Source organism: Phodopus roborovskii, unplaced genomic scaffold (genome assembly GCF_943737965.1).
Source record: "Phodopus roborovskii unplaced genomic scaffold, PHOROB, whole genome shotgun sequence".
Lineage (NCBI taxonomy): Eukaryota > Metazoa > Chordata > Mammalia > Rodentia > Cricetidae > Phodopus > Phodopus roborovskii.
This window is the reverse complement of record NW_026125543.1, coordinates 1,418,232-1,438,286: the sequence shown is the minus strand read 5'-3', so window position 1 is coordinate 1,438,286 and position 20,055 is coordinate 1,418,232. Positions and strand designations below refer to the sequence as shown.

General features: G+C 41.5%; 1 protein-coding gene across 1 annotated transcript in view; it reads right to left on the bottom strand.

The window, feature by feature from the left end:
* Sohlh2 (spermatogenesis and oogenesis specific basic helix-loop-helix 2) overlaps positions 1-18,212 on the bottom strand; it is a 50,140-nt gene extending 31,928 nt beyond the window's left edge. Inside the window, exons 1-6 of the mRNA XM_051177034.1 lie at positions 18,100-18,212; positions 17,976-18,016; positions 13,868-13,966; positions 13,606-13,659; positions 9,576-9,652; positions 984-1,079 (exon numbers count right to left, since the gene is read on the bottom strand). Coding sequence (XP_051032991.1) covers positions 984-1,079; positions 9,576-9,652; positions 13,606-13,659; positions 13,868-13,966; positions 17,976-18,016; positions 18,100-18,178 — 446 coding nt within the window. The 5' untranslated portion in view covers positions 18,179-18,212. The remainder of the gene's footprint in view (positions 1-983; positions 1,080-9,575; positions 9,653-13,605; positions 13,660-13,867; positions 13,967-17,975; positions 18,017-18,099) is intronic.
* Positions 18,213-20,055: the final 1,843 nt, after the last annotated feature.

Below are 20,055 nucleotides of genomic sequence, written 5' to 3'. Positions count from 1 at the left end.
TTTCAAGAGACATGTCACATATAGAAGGAAACAAATGACACCTCTTATCCAATCCAGGCCAAAACATCACTTGCTACAACATGTACAGGAAATTTAAATTCCAATAATTTCTCTTATTAAAATTGGCAAGTTACTTATATGGATTTTCCTGGCCTAGATTACAGTTATAAAACTGTCTAAGTCACAAAAATACCTACACATGAATAGAATGCATTAAAATTCCTGGGTCTTAAAACAATATCTCTTCTAAAATTCTCGCTCTATATACTGCTAGTCTTCAGTATCCCAAACTCTTGACAAGTTTGATCCAAAGAACTAGACCACTGTTGTGTTACTGCACATCACAAAATTACTTCAATGCCACATGCTCAGTGGTGGACCCCTGTGCCTGCATATGCTTTCTAGAATGGCAAGAAGTCTCATAAATTATACAATTTACCTCAGTCATTTTATAGATGTGGGGAAATTACCAGCAGAGTGGGGCCCTGTGAATGAGGCGCGTGGCTGAAGTTATTGGCAGCAGCTCAGTCACACTCTCATGTGCATGTGATCTGTGATTATGTGGACACTTTGATTTTAAAAAGCTGAGATGAGTGATCACGATGCAACCTAAAATCACAAAAAAGGGTTTTTTCTATATGAATTTTTAGCTAATGGCCAACTTAGAAAGCAAACACACAGCGGTGCAATCAGAGCAGATCAGAAACACCCTGCTGACAGTATTGGAATGACATCAGCCTTCCTTCCGGGTCCCTCCTAGGACACAGTAAGAACCACAAGCATGGGCATTGGAGATTTACAGTCACTGGAGACACATGACTTTTATACAGACAGAGGAATCGATTTTTGAAAGAGCGAGAGAAGCCGCTCTTCCTTATCTATTTCCTCCCCTGAGAAATATGTTGAACGTCAACCTCCTAAACTGAAGATTCTGGATGAAGAAAAGATGGAAAAAATAGAAGTCTGCCCAGCTCTGGAATCACGGGTTGAGTTTTGGAAGATGGTTTGATCTTGAAACCTTTTTTACAGGTCCTTTCTTGGTATTCATTATCTTCTGATTAACGGGATTGTATCTTCCACTGAAATAAAATAAGCATTGATCATAATTTTTCTGTCATCGCTGTCTGCAAAAAAAAACAAAACAAACAAACAAACAAACAAAAAAAAAAACAAACGCCAAAACAATAAAAAACCAGCATATGCCACATATGGCTGACCTATCTCCTCTGGTCTGGAGGAAAGAAGTCTTCATTGACATGTTCTGCAGCTATGGGGTAACCACTGCAAATGCAGGCATTCAAAGGGTGAGGCTCCAGAAGTCGCCAGTCAGGTACTCACCACGGAAAGCCATGTCTAGAGAGAGGTGAGGGGTGCCAATCTGCTACTTACCTTTTAATTTGAATTTGTGTTCTTCTCTGAGATAGCAGAGGCTGCTTCATCTATGGTGCTTTTCAGATCTGTCTTAGAGAGTGGTCTCAGCCAAAGTGACAAGACCTGTCAGTTTCCCTCTAAGGAGGGAAACTTTTCTCTCCCCCAGACAAACAATGAGAAGTTGGCTAAAAGAGAGTGCCTTAGAGCTCTAGAAATCAAAAATCTGTAGGAAAATCTCAAGAATTCACAAAACAAAGAAAGTTGGGGACTTGATGAGAACACTGAGCTGTTCAGTATTTAATTACCCCTAGTCCTACTCCTACCCCTTACCTCCAAGAAAACTAAGAGCCCAAAGCTACGGTAAAACCAGGCACCAACAAATACGACAGGAGCTGCCAATCACTGACTGCAAAACTCATCTTTGGCCTTCCCTGGACATGGTCCAACATGAGCACTTCTCTTGGAGACTTTGCCAGAACAAACTGAAGCTATCATTTAATTTCATAGTTACTACCATCTAAAATTAAGCTAACCAGGAAAGTTAAAAGGCTGGGGTGGTTACTACTAAATTCCCACACATGTCTTGGGAACTGGAACACCATATTCATGTGTAACTATACATATCTAAACTCATGTGTTCCCAGGAAAGATTTCAAAAGGTCCTAAACTCTCACCTTGGGCTATATTTGAGGCACTCCAAGAGCAGAAGTGAAGGTGATGGCAGAGCTGTGCTTTTCCTGACTGAGTATAGAGAGCCTGTCCAAACACATATGCTGGGGCCCCAGGAAAGAAGGGAGTTATTGGTTTCAAGCACTTTAAATTTTTCTGTTAATCCTAAAGTAACCACTTAGCTAATCCAGCAGAGTATGAAGTGGCCACTCATGAGAAAGGACACCAACTCCACAGAATGAAGGTTACAAAGTCTTCAGCCCTGGAGAAGAGAGATGGCTATGTGATCTTCTATAAAATATCCAGTTTTGATGAAACAGAAGAAATAACCAAAGATACAGACACAATAAAGCTTGAATGACAGAGGAAAAATGAAGCTGTCAATAAAGCCTCAGTTTAAAACATGAAATGCTGAAACCACCATACTTAAAAATCAACACCAAAAGAGGTGAGGGCAGCACTTCAACATACAGCCACGGGTATTGATTTTCTGCCTAGCAACCCGGCAGCAAATGGGATCACAGGAAATTAAAAGCCTTGTGCACAGCAAGGAGACAACCAGAGGAGTGGAGAGAACCACAGAAGGGCGGACGTCCTGAAAAGCTATATTTCAGACAGGGAATTTATATCTAGAATATACTAAGGAATGCAAATATTAACCTCCCAAGCCCCAAAACTGCCAGTCAATAAATGGGCCAGTGAACTGAACAGTTGGTCCTCAAAAGAAGAAAAATAGTGCATTAAAAAAATTTGAAAAGGTATCCAACATCTTTGTCCATCTGAGAAATACAAAGAAAATGACTGTGAGATTCTGTCTCACCCGAGTCAGAATGGCTTTCAGCAGGGAAACTAATGACAACAAACATTGATGAGGATGTGTGGAAAGATGCTGTTGTTGGTAGAGGTACCAACTAGTACAGCCACTACAGAGAATGATGTGGGTGTTTCTCTAAAGGCTAAAAATAGTTAGCACATGAATCTGCTGTGCTACTTCTGATACATAACCAAAGGACTCTAACCCTGTGACAGAGATACACACACATATCTATGTTCACTGCTGTCCTGTTCACAGCAGCAAGGAAACAAGAGTCAGGCTAGATGTCCATTAACAGATGAATGGTGGAAACGTGGGACATACACACATCTGTGAAAATGAAACATAGATGAAAATGTAAAACTATTAAAAGAGGTAATGCAGGACTAGAAGACAAGTGCCACGTGCTCCTCCTATATGGATCTCAGCTCCTAATTTTTATGTGTGTTAATCTTGGAATAGTGTGGATGCCAAGAAACTAAACAGAGGCCTTTACATTTGAAAGGAGAAGAGTGGGAGGGAATGAAAGTGGAAAGGAGCATTCTGAGGTTAGAAGACTATAACAGAGGTATGTAGGCCATTTTATTCTCGATTTTCCTTTTCTTAGAGCACACTTGTTATTCACTGTTTTGTATATAGTTTTGTATTAAGCCTAAATCTTTTCTTTAGACTAAAAGGGGAATTGTAGTGAGATAGTCCTTCTGTGGCACTGACCATGCCCATTGGGGGTGGAGCCATGGGTGGAAGTGACCTGTGGAAGGAAGTCAGAGGGAGAGCCGGGAAAAGCTCTCTTGCTGGCGTGACTCAGACAGGAGAGCATTGGGTTGAATTTCCTGGTGTTCATCTGTCTAGGTTGTAAGTTATTTCTCCCTGAATAAATATCTATTCGGCCTATTTGTTTATCCTGATCCTTATTTAACCGCGGTATCTGGTGTCAGAAGTGGGATGTCTCTGTCATTTCTAGAGCTTATATATTATCCTTCTGTGGTCTTTGATGGAGTTGAAGACAGATAGTTATGGTTATTGTTTTCCTTAGTATTAAAGATAAGTTACTTAGACTTTAGACACAAAGATAGGATAGATGATGGAATATTTTCTTCAAATCTTGCTAAATATTAATGGACTAAATATTAACTGTGATTCTTATTTGATAACAGTTGTGTTATATATTTTGCTATGTTAAGGTTAAATAAAACCGTTCTTTTTATTTAGACAGAAAAGAGATGATGGGAGATGCCATTCTGTATATATGTTTCTCATACTGGTTAATGAATAAAGCACTGTTGGCCAATAGGAAAGGAAGATAGGAGGGGCTAGGAGGTAAGGAGGAAATAGGAAGTGGTAAGAGGAGCCAAGAGGGAGAGTCTGGAGAAGGAAGAACCGCCAGCCGCCTCTCCCTGGTAAGACCAGGTGGAAATACATAGGAATGTGCTAATAATTAAGACAGAGCTAGCGGATAAGAAACAAGTAACCGGGCCAACAGGATTATATCTAATACAGAGTCTCAGTGTGTTAATTGGGGCTGGCACAGCAGCGGGACAAGACCAGGCGGCGGGCGGAGAAACCTTACACCTTACACAGAGGGCTCAGAGAGAAGCAAGAGAGAGAGGATGGGGGTTGGAGGGACCACTCAAATCTAAGTATATGTAAAAATGCCACAGGGAAGCCTGTTACTTTGTATCCAAATAAATAAAAAGTGCATATAAAACGTTGTCAATAGTATCCATAGCAACATTATTCACATTATCAGAAACGTATAAATAATTCAAATCCCCATCAACCGAGGATTAGATAAGCAATGGTCTATAAAAATCTGGGTTGCTAGCTAATCACCATGATAAATCTGACTGTGCTCAACATGGATGATCTTGAGAACAAAAGCTAGACTGGCAAACCACACCCTGCACACTCTCAAATGACATGATAGGAAAACCTAACAGAAATAGAAAGGTTAGTGACCACCAAGAGCTACAGTGTGAGAACTGACTAATAATAGGTATGACACTGCTTTGGGAGTTGTAGGGGGGAAATGTTCTTGAGTCAGTAGTGATGGTTACTCAACCTAGAAAGTACACTAAAAACTACTTGGCTTTACTGTGTGTGACTGCAGATTGCTTCAGGTTACAATATTGTTCAGCTGTGCTGAACCCCTTTATATCTGGGTATTACAGAAATGATTCTAGCATAACAGTGTTACATAGTTGTTGTTTGCAAGTTCAAATACTGGTCATACTTTTTTTCCTCCCTTGACAAATGGTTGCTTTTTTTATTTTGCTTACTCTTTGTAGTTACTAATGTACTACATATTAGAAAGAAATAAAATTTGAAAATATTTATCAAGTCAGAAGTTTTTCAAAACCTTCTAATTCTCCTATCAATTATCCTTTATAGGTTTTACCCCCATTTTACAGGGGGGTAAACCGAGTCTGAGAGTGATTACTCATATAAAGGCACATTGGATACGCGGTAGAGGAAAACTGATTTTCTGTCTGCTCCAAAACCAGTCAGTGCAAACCTTCATTAACCATCATGCTTCTTGCTTTATTAAAGGAATAATACTGAATATACTGTTATTTTGATTTGGAGACTTCCACAAGCTAACTTATCATGGAATTTTTCTTCATTTTTTACTCTCATCAAAGTAATATAAAATTGTACAATTCATAAAAATACTAAAACTTGATAAATACAAATCATCTATAACCATACCAAATTATTTTACACTATACTTTTATTATAAATATTTCAACATCAGTTATATATTCTAGAATCTGCATTCTAGAATCTATTAGAACTTCTTAATGCTGTCAGAGTTTATTGAATGATTGTCTTAAGGTTGCAAATGGCTGTATTTCCTATATCTGCTTCTTGTCTCAAAAATAAGTTCTCCAAACAATCTGTCCCTCAGTGAGCCACAACTAATGTCCCACAGATGCTTTTATTCAGGAGCATGAAGGACTGCTCTGTCTTCCTTGAGTGCCTTCAATATAAAACTTTCATCAACAAAACAAAAAGGAGGCTGTATCACAAAGAAAAAGAAATGTCACAGTTGGTTCTTGGACGAGTTGTTGCTGTGGCATCCATCGCCATTGCAAAGTCTGATTTTCATGGCTAATATCCATGAATCATAGTCCAATGCTACCTATCAGCTTTGTAGAATTTTGGGAGTAACTTTCAAACCTATATCTAAAGAGTATTTCCCTTAACTATCTTGGTAATCCTTTTAAAACTCTATGTGCAAGAGGGCTTAGTGTAGATCTTTCAGTGAGATAGAGATACCTTGTTCATTTACAGTCACAATTCATGAAGTCAGAATATAATTGATAACATTCAACTGGGCAGAGTCTCTTTGCGATTGATGTTTTAAATACAATTTCTCTTAACTGGATCTCTTCTGGTACTCTGATTTATGCTAAGTGTCAAACAATATCATCAGCCAGTGTCCAAACAGTGGTGTTGCTAATATGGATGTTGCTGTGGCCCAAAGGTCCATGTGCAAAGTGACCCCTGGCAGTACCAGTGGGAGGGAGGCTGTGGGATCTGTGGGGGTCTGGGGCTGGTGCAAAGTCTCGGGGTCACTGGAAACATAACTCTGAAGCCAACGGTGGGAAGCACCGTTCCTCTTCGCCATTTCTCCCTGCCTTGTGTGTGGCAGTTTTGCTCCACCTTGTACCACCTGCCGTTAGTGGGCTGCTTGACACAGGCAGAGCACAGTGAGGGCAGCCAGCCCTAGACCAGAGCCTTTCAAACTAAGGCAAAATTAACCTTTTTCAAAAACAAGTGAATAACTTCAGGCTCTGTGTTACAGATGCAAGTTGACAAGCACATATGAGAATGTCAACATAGCAAACATTAAGGACATAGCGCTTGAGTTTTAAAATATCATCCAAACCATGGCATGTACGAAAGTGTGCAGACTATAAGCTCAAAGACCCAGGAAGCATCTTAAGTTTACACTCCAGTAACTTCTCCCCAGTCTTATAGATAAAATACTTCCATCCTATTGGAAGGCCCTCCTGTACTTCCTAATTCTCAGCCCCATTTGTAAGGACCATCCTATGTTCCTATACCCGCTGACTTCTCCCTCTTTGTATTTTATGTGAATGGAAACACATGTATATATTCCTTTACAGAAGACTATGAGAATTATCCAAATGTTGTATAAATAGTATTTTATTACTATTACTTATATGGCATATATGCATAGACATAAAAATATCCATTTCCTGATGAACATTTTAGGATTTTTCCACCTTTGACTATCATGGATAAAGCTGCTATGACAAGCATGTATATAGGTCTTTCGGTGTAAATGCAGAAGTAGAATTGTTGACAGACAGGATAGGTGTAGGGACATCTATAGAAGTGAATACTAAGCACCATTCCCAAACAGCCATCTAAATCCACACTCCACCTGCCCCCCCCCCACTCCAGTGTTCAATTCTGGCTGTGCCTCACAGTCAGTTGCCACTCTCCCCTGAAGGTGAGAGATGGTGCTACACCTCCTCCTAAGTTCATCAGCCATGTGCGGTCAACTCTGCTGTGAGGGGTTTAGCACCAATGTTGGTTATATGACTCAAATTTGAATAACCAACAAAAGAAGGATATCACAATCAGTGGTCAGGTCAGTAACTCAGAGACAATATTTTAAGGCAGTCTCAACTACATATGTGTATTCATATACCTACTCCAAAAGATAGAGATGTCCCTATTGGGTGGGGTCTGAGGGTGGCTGAGAGTTACAGACAGCGAAGGCCGTATTAGTCCACTTGGGTGCTTGACCTCTCATCAGCTCAGTAATCCTTTCAGAGATTCTTAAGCAGCAACCTACAGTGGAGAGTCTCTCCAACATTCAGATTAATCAGAGACAGGATGGATCTTGGTGGGAATTAGCAGCTCTGAAGGTTGTGAGGCAACTGAATGAGAGAGGTCCCGGCCCATGGCATCCACCTCCTACACCAGCACCTCAGGCTCAGCTCAGACCTATGTATCAGGGGCCCCAAACAAGCAGATGGAAGCATAGTGTATGGCCACTGCTCCACAAGAGGGCAGGTGGGGCTGGGCACCTTGGTGATCTTGAACATCCTTCAACCAAACCTGATGAGTTCTGGCAGGAAGCAGGACCCTCAGGCTGGTTATGACATGATTTCAGAGTATACTCTCTAATACAGCCAACCTCAAGAGTATTCAGTGAAAATCCAAAGTGTCCTCACAGTCACCATCTGGAGATGCTTATGGATCTGCACAATAATGTGGTGTGAATAAGGCTTGGGTTAGCTTTCCGAGTACCTTTTCAGTATCAAAGAAAATCTCAAAGTATTAGCAGTAGTATACTTTAAAAAGAGATGTGGATTAAAGGTAAAAATTAAAAGGTAGTTACGTAAGGTGGTTGTACAGAGAACAGATGAGATAGCAGCTGGGAATAACTATCCCCGGGAAAGATTGCCCATGAGGCACCTGGTGCTAACAGTTCCCTGTCCTAGTAAATAAAGCCTTGCCCTCGGTGTAGCAATGCCATCCTGTGCCTACACTGTCAGTCACACCTGCTTATCTTCTTGGGATCTAGAATGGTAGTAGGAGTTAGGTAGATGGGTGACCCTGGCCAATAGAAACCTTGGATGCTATGCAGCCAGTGAACCTCCCCAGGAGATGAAAGCCTTGTGTGCTGTTAATGTGCCACTGTAACTCATTCTTGGAAAGACTAAATGCCTGCTTAGACAGAATTTCACAAGCTGGCACCTAGTTCTCAAAGTCTTTATTCCAGGAGCCCTTCCCCTTGTGGACTTTAATTGTATCTTTTCTCTGTGACACATTCTAGCTCAAGCACAAATATGTCCCGAGTTCTAGAACCTATCATTGAGTCTTTTACCACCAAGATGGTCCTGGCAAAATCAGACACAGCGGTTTGATTCTTTTTCCATGGAGGTCTTTTGTCAAATTTTACTATTTAAAGTACATTATAATTCCATGATGAAAGTGTGTAAAGATAATTAATTGCAATTTAAGTAAGTAATGATTATTAATGAAAAAATATACTTCAATCTATCTATCTGAGAATTGAGCAAAATTGGGCTACATCATTAATCTTTACCAAAGAAACCTGTCTTATTACATATCCCTTGAGTACCTCTTGTCTTGACCATGGCTGGACAGGATTAATTTGTAACTAACTTACATCTTGGTTTAATTTTTCAGTTTCTATGTGAATATGCTCCTACACATGGGGGATAAGGTTATATAGGCAAGAATCTGGTGATTTCATATTTTCTACTGGACCTGGAAAGTTCACTCGTATATAAAGCCTTAGAAATACCTAAAAGTTCCTTTGTTCTTCATCATAAAGTGGCTTCGTTTACATGGGATGGGTAGTTTAAACTGTACCGTGTCCATAGCAACAAGCATGTTTCCTCTCTGAAAAGGTCAAGGCAGACACTAATTGTTTCTGTTATGTTATTAGTGTAGTTTTAAATCTCTCTGTTCTGTGCTGCCTTTGGTTAACATGTCACCTAGTGTGGAGACTAACAGTGCTTCTGGGAGCTCATATCTCATGTGTATGGAGTGTGAGGCCACTCGCTTCTCTGGAGTCTCTTACATGTGCATTTTTACATATTGCTGTAAAATCTAGAATTTCAGCTTCCAAAATATAAAGGACACCTGTTGCATGAATGCCGCTTGAGTGCCAGTATAATTAGTTAGTGCGGGGAGATCTACCTAGACGTACGTTTTCACCAGATTCTCTTTCATTCTAGGCAGCGGGTCCGTCTGTTGCCTTTTAGAAACTTGATTTAAGCCAGAAACCTGAAATACAAAAACAACATGTTTATTTTCTTACTTTCCAACTTATTTCTGGGCTAAAGCCACCCATTTTCAGTCAATTTCTTTTACAAATATGTTTCTTAGCATGTGCAGAAGAGGCTAAGAGTGACAGGAAGGAAGTTCATCAATTTTCTAATAGGATCCACCTTTTAAGTTTCTGCACAAACTCTCCCTTGGTCCCATAGTCCATGTGATTTTTAATTTAAATGCAGGGGAAAAAATTATGAAAACCAATCACTCGTGTGTATGGACCACTAGGAATTTCTGTGGTAGACATTAAACATACATAAAACATGGAGCAAGGCAGAAAAGGCAAGGAATAATATATTTAGTGAGAAAGCAGAAAGGTACTATAGTACTTCCATTACATCTATTTTGTAATTTTTCCAGCGTAGGCAAATGGATGCCTTAGGCAATTCAAGAACACTGGAGGCTGATCAACTTCTGGGTGGCTACTGAAGCCTTGAATGAATGAATTCATCCATCAAGGGCAATACTGGAAAGAATAAACTCAGTGATAAAAATCAAAGACAACAGCATCTGAGGGGCCAGGAGTGTCACACAAGATATCATGTCAACAGTAGGGAACCTACCCAATGCTGTCAGTGAAGATCCCACAGTTACCAGCTTAATGGGATCAGTGAGAGGTCCTATCACGTTAAAGTAGACTGGGATACCTGGTGGCCCCTCTGGCTTCCACTTGTACTCATATATTCTTTTATGAATATACCACACACGAGCTAGATGCAACACACACACACACACGTAAAATAAAAGAATTTAGAATTTCTGGACAGAGACTTGGTCTTTTATCTGAAACCAAAAGCATTTCTATCTAACACTCTCATACCCTTTGCTAAAATTCAGTGTCAACAGAACAAACACCAAGACTTTAGTTTATCAGGTGTCATAGCACTCTGGAAAGGCAGTCCTGCTGCATGCACTCTTTGATAATTTCTGCATCTGTGAGTCCTGGTGAAGCAGGGCCTCTATACAGTGTTAGTGGAAGACCTGTTTATGGGGAGCCAGTTTAAATCAAAACACATCCATCCTGGTTGTGAAGTTACAGTTTAGATATTAGCACACTTGAAAGGCACAGGAGTTGGACCCTCCCTCACAGTCAACAACTTGAAACCAAGAACTAAAACAGACTTTAATTATTGGCTAGAAAAGGAACCCAAGTCACATCTTTGGCCTGAGCTCATGAATGAAGAACTAACTAAACCTGGCTGAAGGTTTCCTAACCCTTTATAGGATGCTCTATGACAGGAGGCTTTCTGATAAAGAACAAAGACATACCATTGCTTCCTCCTCTAAACAGAGAACCAAACAGGCCTGTCAATCACCTGGACAGGACAAAGTCCCTCAGGAAAAGCTGCTTGTCCTGGAGATCTTAGAAAAATAGTATAATGGCTGCCTAGTGTGTAGGTCAGGCTCTGGGTTTCTGTCCATTGTCTGCTGACACCGCTTGAGAATGCATTTACTGTGCAATAAGCCATGCCTGTCCTCTACACTGCTCTCTTTATCTGTCTAAATTCTTCCCGTAGAGATCACAGGAAGGTGAGACAAGGAGAGCAGAGACCAACACAGGTGATGAGCACAGCGGATGGAGAATGAGACAGCCAGCAGGAGCACTACAGACGTATCCACAACAGACTGGGCAAACACAGTTCCCACGGGATCAATTATTTATGCATTCAGTGTGGGAAGAACAAAACTCACCCATTAACCTTCCCAGGCCCTGCAGTCTGCACATGGCCCAAACCACCTTTAATAATAAAGATGAACAATTCATTCTAGAGTGAAATCCTCATTAACATTTATACTGGGGACAGGATTAACAGCTTACTAGAAAGCTGTTGGCTTTGATTGTACATTCAATGAGTCTGCACAATGAGGAGGATTAGTCAGCCTAAGTGATTTGGGGGGGGGATAAATAAAGGTAAATGGATGTTTCAGAGGCAAAGACTTTCACTTTTAACCTTAGTCAAAGCTTCAAAGGTGTTTTATATGAATGAACTTTGTTCTGGTCATGGGCTTTTTATTATCAGTTGTGAAAATGCTTCTAAACACTGATAGTCTTTGTGGTAAAAAAAAATAAGGTGACGGGCATTCTATATGACCTCCAAAGGGACATATGGTTGAGCAAAGCAAACACATGTGTTCACTATGAGAGACCAGAAGGCAAATAGAAACCCCATCACAGAGCAAGAGCCTCCAAAGATCGGGAAAGAATGGGAAGGTAGCATCCTCCAGTCCCTGGAGCTTGGAGCCTCTGATGTGTCAGACATTTTACTCTGCTCTTCACACACAAGGCTCTTTCTTAAAGTATTCCATCAGACTGGACGATTGATGCTATTAGATCCTTCCTCAAGGGAAGGAAAGAAGTTAAGGTCCAGAAAGATCACACAGCAAGTAGGGGCTGGGGGGATATCTCAGGACCTAAAGGCTCAGAGATTGCAAACCTGAAGACTTCGGTTCAAATCCCCAGCATCCAAGCAAAAACCCAGACATGGCTCTACCCACCTGCAGTTTAGCTGGAAAGAGGAGAGGAGCAGACCCCCAGAGCTTTTTAACACAGCCTAACTGATATGGTAAGCTTCCAGCCAGAGGAAGAGGAAGACTATCTCAGGGTCGTGATGCAGAGGGCAACAGAAGACAGCAAGTGGCCTACTCTCACGTGTGTGTGTGTGTGTGTGTGTGTGTGTGTGTGTGTGTGTGTGCGCGCGCTCTTCAGATCTATGTCCCTCACACATGGTCCCTACTGTATCTCATTCCTTCACATGTCTGCAATTACCATCTATGTGCCAACAATTTCTAAATTTCCCTTTCCAATCTAGAATATCTTCCTCAGATTCACACATCCATCTGATATCCAGATGCTCCTGCATGGGTAATATTTACTGAAGAGTGAATGCATGCTCTAATCTTAAAACACATAGCAAAATAAATTTAATATAAATTAAATATGCATACAAGCATCCATTATCAAGGTGTATGTGTGCATGTATGCATGTGTGTATATTTGTGTGTGTGTTTGTGTTATGTGTGTCGTGTATGTGTTTGTATGTGTGTGTTTATGTCGTGTGTGTGTGCATGTGTATATGTGTATGTGCACACATGCATTCCTGTGTACTCATGCACATGTGTGTGCTTGTGTGTATGTTTGTATGTGTATATGAGTATGTGTGTGTTTGTGCGCACATGTGTGTGTATGCATGCATGCATGCATGTTTGTGTCTGTGTAGGTTTCTGTGTGTGTGTATGTGTGTGCACGCATTCGTGTGTGTCCGTGCACACATATGTGCATGCTTGTGTGTTTGTGTGTATGTGCATGCATGTGTGTGTGCATGAGCCAATGTGTACATGTGTGTATGCACGCATGCCTGTGTGTGTGTGTGTGAGAGAGAGAGAGAGAGAGCTGAACAATGTGGTGGATGTTATAAAGCATTAAGATGAAGATGATATTTAAAGCCATTAGGAAACCCAAGTCACAATGCTGGTGATGAAAAGCATGACCTCTGTGATGCTACCAGTGTCACAGATGAAACTAAAGTCAAATGGCAGCTATTAAGAGTCAGACACACATTGTATTGATCAATTTCCACTGATAGCCGTGCTTGGCCTGTAGCTCAGACCCACCACCAACAGTTAGGAAGTGACATGACTGGAACTTTATGACACCTGAAGGTTATCAGTTTATCTGCATCCTGGTTATTACAATCAAACTACACAAACTTGTCTTTCAACTGAGGAGACTGTTTCACCTCTTTATAAAAGTTATGTCTTTTCCTCTCCACTTTCCATATTTAAAAAACCCAGTCTGTTTCCTTTCTTAATTCCAACATTTGTTTCTCTGCCAAATAAACAAAAATGTAAAAACAAAAGGTTTATAGCCAGAGGAAACTTTTAGAATTTGCAACTAGAAGAGCTACCTGAGACATTTCTGCGATGTACGTCCGGCGCTCGTTGTTGGTCCTGTGGTACGCCTATTAAAAGATACAAACAGGTAAATCCTGCATGAGACAGGGATAGCCACACTACCAGTTCATTACCGAGTCTGGCTTTATGTCTCTTACTTTTTATATCACATAAAACAGTTTTACAAAAACTTCATGATTGTGAAATCAGTTTATAGAAAATACTAGAACCAAGTTGCAGCTTCAAGAACATTGCTACACATGGAGTTAAACCAACCTTGGATTCCTGCTCGAGTTTAAGCGCGTAGTCTTTCACTTGATTTTCAAGACTCCTTTTTTCTTTTTCTAGTTGTTTAAGTAATATGTTTAGAGATTCCTGAAAATATGAACAGTGAATTTTATGTACTTGTAATGCTAAGCAACAATTAAAAAATATTCATTAAAATGTTCACCCGAGAATGACTGCTACAGCCACATGTGACTGATTTCATGAGCTGCACTTGGCATTTTTAAAGTAACAACAATAATACGTAAAGTAATCATCATGTTTATTGAACTCTGTTCTGTGAGTTACATTAAATACCTTCTTGGTTTATTCCAAAATTACACCTGTTGTCCCAAATTGGACTAAGACTCAGAATTGTGCCTCTGCATGCAAGTTCCTAGTGAAAGGTAAAAAGCTTATAAAGTCTGAAGAGAAATCAGAATGTATGTATTTTCCATAGATGACTTCCTTTGGTTTGAGTCATGAGACAGCGTGTCTTTCTTTTTGATGTGGAGAAAACCACAGCCACAGGGGTCACATAGTTTGACCAAATATGTGTGAGTGATCAATGGAACCAGGACCCAGGTAAGATAGTTCTTGGGTCACACACACTGAAGTTGTCACACAACTGCTGCCACTGCAACAATGTGGTACAGGCCAAGACTCCAAATCTTCTGCCAACTGTACGCTCCCTGTCTGTTTTATACACTGGTGTAAACTACCAGACACCAGGCATCCACAGAGAGAAATAACTGAAGGTTCCTCTCCCCAAAAGAGGAGATGAAGCAGATCACGGTGACTAAGATCAATAACACTATCCATATTAAAGAGTTACAGAAATGTATGATTAAAATGCATCATGTAAATCTGTCAAAACCACTAGTTTCCTAGTAACATGGGCTCCAAGCCACTGATGATGAGGCCACTCTCTTGCCTATGAGGTGCAGGAGGAGCTGCAGCGGCATCCTCAGGGTCCTCTCCAGAGGCACTGTCACAGTTCTGGGATTCCTGTTATCCCTATCAGGACGCTATCCTTCACATAACAGATCCACCTGGCCTGGACACTCATCTGCCTCCACAGAGTGGCCTTCAACAGTGTCCTACCTCATTTGCTCTCCTCCCACTGTGGGACGGAGGCTTCACAAGAGCTCCCAAGAATTTTGTCGGGTCTCAGGCTTCAGATCTTGCTCATTAACAGGATGCAGTGCAACAACCCAGGAACCCTGTATTTCCAAAACTCCTGCCTTGAGGTTTCCCCCACAGTAACCTGACTGCTAGAACATGTTTTAGGGTCATGGTCAGGTCTTAGGAACCCAGCCGTCTCCCTGACCAGTTGGTATAATATGTACCAATCAGGACAGAAAGGAAGTTCTACCAGCAACCTCTTTTTTTTCCCCCATCAAAACTAATGTTAATTGCTGTGCTAAAGAAATAAACCACAGCAATAATAGGCAGGGGTGGGTAGCTACAAGTTAGAACATCGCATGGGATGTTTTAAGAGAGAAAAATGACAATAGGACTTAGTTAACCTACTTAGTTAATGGCAGCCACAAACAACACTAGCTCTGAGAAAAAAATCTTCACTGTGAGATTACAAGTGCCCCCTTGTGGGAAATTCTGATACATACACACACACACACACACACACACACACACACACACACACACACACACAAATCACATTGTCATCTTTTCTCTCTGGTTTGAAGCCATGTGCCTGCCTACAAGTAAACTGTTTTGCTCTTTGGGAGAGTGCAAATTGGGGGATGCATGCATTGATCACAGGCCTACCAGAATCCAAGATCAATTCATTAATCTTTTTATGATACACTTGTCGCATCAACTTAATATACTTTATACAAAATGTAAATTTGGGCGTCAATAGGCCTGTAGAAACCAACTTAGCGTTCAAACTAACTGACATCTGTGGTAGAATATTATTTTCAGATGAGTGTCTTTTGTTTATGCTGCATTTGTTTAACTCCGTGAAGCTGTGATTCTTTGCCTGTCTGAAACACCTGATGGTCTAATAAAGAGCTGAATGGCCAATAGTGAGGCAGGAGCAAGAAGAGGCGGGGGCAGAGAGCATAAATAGAATGAGAAACTAAGCAGGAGGAGCAGTGAGAAAACTAGGAGAGGGGGACATCAGGAGCCAGCCACTCAGTCACCCAGCCAGCCAGCCACAGAGTAAGAGGAAAAGTAAGGTTAATATAAGAAAAGCTGGCTAGAAATAAGCCAAGCTAAGGCTGGGCGCTCATAACTAAGAATAAGCCTCTGTGTGTGATTTATTTGGGAGCTGGGTGGTAGATCCCTCAAAAGACCCTCAAAGAGTCCAGAAATCAAGAGTTCACAAGCAACCAACAATAGAGACACCAAGTTCATGAGTATGTCTGCAGGAGATGTACCTAAAACTGACGATCCACTACAGAGATGGAGTCTGAAACTGGGGCTGGAGAGAGGCTTGGTGGTTAAAAGGGCTCTGTGATCGTGTACATCACACTTTTAGTTCCACACCAGGAGGCTCACAACTGCCTACAATTCCAGTTGCATGGAATCCAATGCCTTCCATCCTCTTGTGATCTTGGGACTTGATCAACAGCACTCCGAAGTCAGTGTTTGCTGCTCAGTCCTTGGGGAGATACTGTCATGAACAAGACTCTGCCTTGTTCCTTGTTGCTAGATCCCCAATGCCTGCTGCTCAGCAAACTACTGTTACTAAGAAGACATAAACATTAAATGTTTGTTATGTGAACTACAGACTCTTTCTGAAGGCAGGTTCCAGGCACGAAGAAGCAGGTGACCAAAGAATTTGCTTCTGTAGGAAGTATTTTACAGGTCCTATTCAAAGTCTACCTGTAACTGAGGAAGGGCACTTACAATAGCTGTAGCAGTCATATCTAAAAGTGACACAAGAGGGCGACATGAGCTGCCACAGAGGAGAAAAACCTGGCTTTTCCCATTTCAGAAAGAGGAGGGAAGGATGCTTTCCTTACCTTCCAAGGCATGAGTATTTCCAGGTCAGAGATAACAGAAATGTAGGCAAACACTACTTTCCCCTCGATTTGTCATGAACGAAAAAATGTGAGATTTCTCTGTATTGTTCACTAAGGGATGGCAGTTACTCAATGAAAAGCATTCGTATGTCCCCAGGTCCCCAGAAATCTGTGAGTGCACACAGTGCTCTGTCTGGAGCTGCTCAATGCAAGCTTGTCAGTTCTGACGAGCAGTTAGACTGTGGAGGAATGCCAGAGGGTAAGGTAAGACTGGCTCCATCTTAGGCAGGGTGGCCTGCCTGTCTGCACTCAGTGTCACCTGCTGCTATAAGGGACATTTGGCTTTATCTCACTTGGTATCTTGAGACTGGGATAAAGAATAGTAAATTCATTTTGTACCTTGTACATTTAATTAAAGACGAATACCATTACAATACCGAATCCTACAAATTCAGCTAAGTATCATATTAATATTCCCCCCACACAAAGTACCTTGTCCCCCAGCATACCACTATGCTTTTGTCTGGTTAATTTTCAAGTAAAAGTTCAGCATGGGCTCTGAGGAATGTCTGTCCCTCAGCAGCAAGAGCCGAGTGTGCGTCATGTCTTGGAGCATTTCTACTTTTTCAAGGAAAAAATTCACATGAGTAGAAAAGCACACACACTCTACAAAGGATAAAATATGTGAATGTGAAGGATAAAATGGGAAAGGATGTTAGGGCAACATTGAGAAGAAGGCCCAGTCAAGTTTTCTGTCATCATAGGGCAATCTTGGTTGCTTTGCTGATTTTGTGTGTACTTATGTATCTGTGTATGTTTTTGTATATACAGCCCTGTCTATATGTTTTGAGTTAATGTGGAAACAGAGGAACACATTTAAGATATGTAAAAGATGGTACTTGGTGGTCAACAGGCTTCTTCAGATGGTGTGAGGCAGTTGTCTTCAAGTTCCCAGCAAGCCTAGTATTTTACCCTGTATTCTGTCCTAGCCCAGGGTTTAAGGGCTGAGCTAGCCTGAGGCCTTGTTCCCTGTCCAGCTCCCCTGAGATTTATTCAGGTTTTGCATCAGTCTTTACAATTCTGGATGCCACTCCATGGTTCTTTTCAACTAGTCACCCTGTACTTACCACTGGCATTCTTTCATAGACACGAATGGAAGATAGTCTGTCTGCAAAAGAGCAAAACCAACAATTAGTATTGTTCATGGCTCCTCCACAGCTCCTCCACACACGGGGATTGCAGCTTCTGTACCTGAAGGATTTCCACGGACCTTTTCCATTTTCTCTTTCAGAGACACGATTTGCTTTTCCAATTGGTCATTCAGCTCCATCTGGGTCTCATACCTGGTTTTCCATTCACTGCCTGAATGAAAAAGGGGGGGCACAAGATCACACTAAATGCCACTTATTTGTTCATTAAAATAATACAAATCAGGGCTGGAGATAGTTCAGGTCATAAAGGGTCTGACGTGAGCATGGAGGACCTAGTTCCGATCTCAGCACACACACATAAAAATGAGGAAGACAGAGGAGGGCTTCTGTTACCCCAGAGCTGGGGTAGGAGCAGAGACAGGCAGACCGTGTCAGCTACAATAGCACTGTATTTAACAGGTTTGTTTTTGTTTTTGTTTTGTTTTCACTGAGTTTATGACCTCTGAGTTCAGTAAGTTTTAAGTCTTTAAAATTAGAAAATAAATAAAGAAGATGTGCTGGGCAGTGGTGGCACACACCTTTAATCCCAACACTCTGGAAGCAGATGCAGGCAAATCTCTGTGAGTCTGAGGCCAGCCTGGGCTACAAGAGTTAGTTCCAGGAGAGCCAGGAGTGTTACACAGAGAAACCCTGTCTCAAAAAAAATCAATAAAACAACCCCCCCAAAAATAACAAAGCCAAAACTAACTAAATAAATGAGTATTGTCTGCTGTAAGCTGACTGTGTTACAGTAAAAATAAAGATGTGTCATCACAGAAGCCAAGCATATTGGGCATATTGACCTCTATTCCTCACATGCATAGTGAGTTACCCAACACTTGATACACATATTAGAGAAGAAAGGACTGAACGCTAGGCCATTCCAAGTCTTGTTTTTAGAAATCTGGATGATGAGAAATGTCAAGTGCCCAGTACACAGGAGGACACAGAGAGATTCACACCCCAGAGGCCAAGAGAACAGAGTGTTTCAAAGATAAGTTTCTGATCAATGCTGGACACAGGTCCGGGGTGAGGACGCCCGGGGACTGTTTAGCTTGTGCACAGCATCGCTAGTGACCCTGATTAGGAGTTCCTCGTGACTGGAGGCTGATTTCCTGACTAGTGAACACAATTGTGAATGAGGCAATCAGGAACTCACTGCCGTAAACCTAGTTCATTTTCCACCTCCACCCCTTGTTACAGGGGAAATGTTTGCAAGCCTCAGTAAGCCAATGTTCCTGTCTCCAGATGAAAACCAAACCAAAACAAAAACCTGAGGAGCAAATGTCTTTCCTATTGGCTTGTTCCTGGGGCCTGAGATGACATTCAGATTCAGCTACTACCGGAAACCTCATTTTCTTCATATATGTGCCAATGCCAAGGGGCTTCAAGGGGCCTGTTTTGAAACAGGTTATGTTTGATTGCTCTCTCACCGGTAAATTAACCCATTAACAAGACAGATTAGATTAAATAAGAGAAAGATAAGAAAGTAGGTCACACAGAAAAGCACTGGTTTTTTGTAGTATGTTGCTTCATGGGCGCACTGTAGGGGAAGTCAGCTGAAGGAAAAAAAATGGATTAAAAGAAGTCTGTGCTGTCCCTCAGATGAAGGGAATTCAGCAACTTATCACAGACTGGGGGTGTCTAGAGCAGAAAGGGAAAAGAGGAAGGGTGGGGCCTGGCTCTGAAGTAACATCTGGAGTTAACCATTGGGAGCAGATGGAATTACACGTTCGTGAAGAGCTAACAGGGTTAGGCCAGGCCATCCAGCAGCAGGATAGGAGATAGGGAGCCAGAGGCAGTGAAGTGGGAAGCTTCCTTGGTGGAAGTGTCTTTGGGTCATTGTTCTTTCTCTCTGGAAGAAGAGGGTAAAGGCAGCAGTTGAAAAGAAGCAGGGGAGACAGTTTAGCATGTGGACATTACTCCCACGGTGAGTGTAACCACAGCTGTCATAACCTCAGAAGGTTGACACAGTAATAAAATCCAAAGCTTGAATGCCACAGTCACTATAAATGTG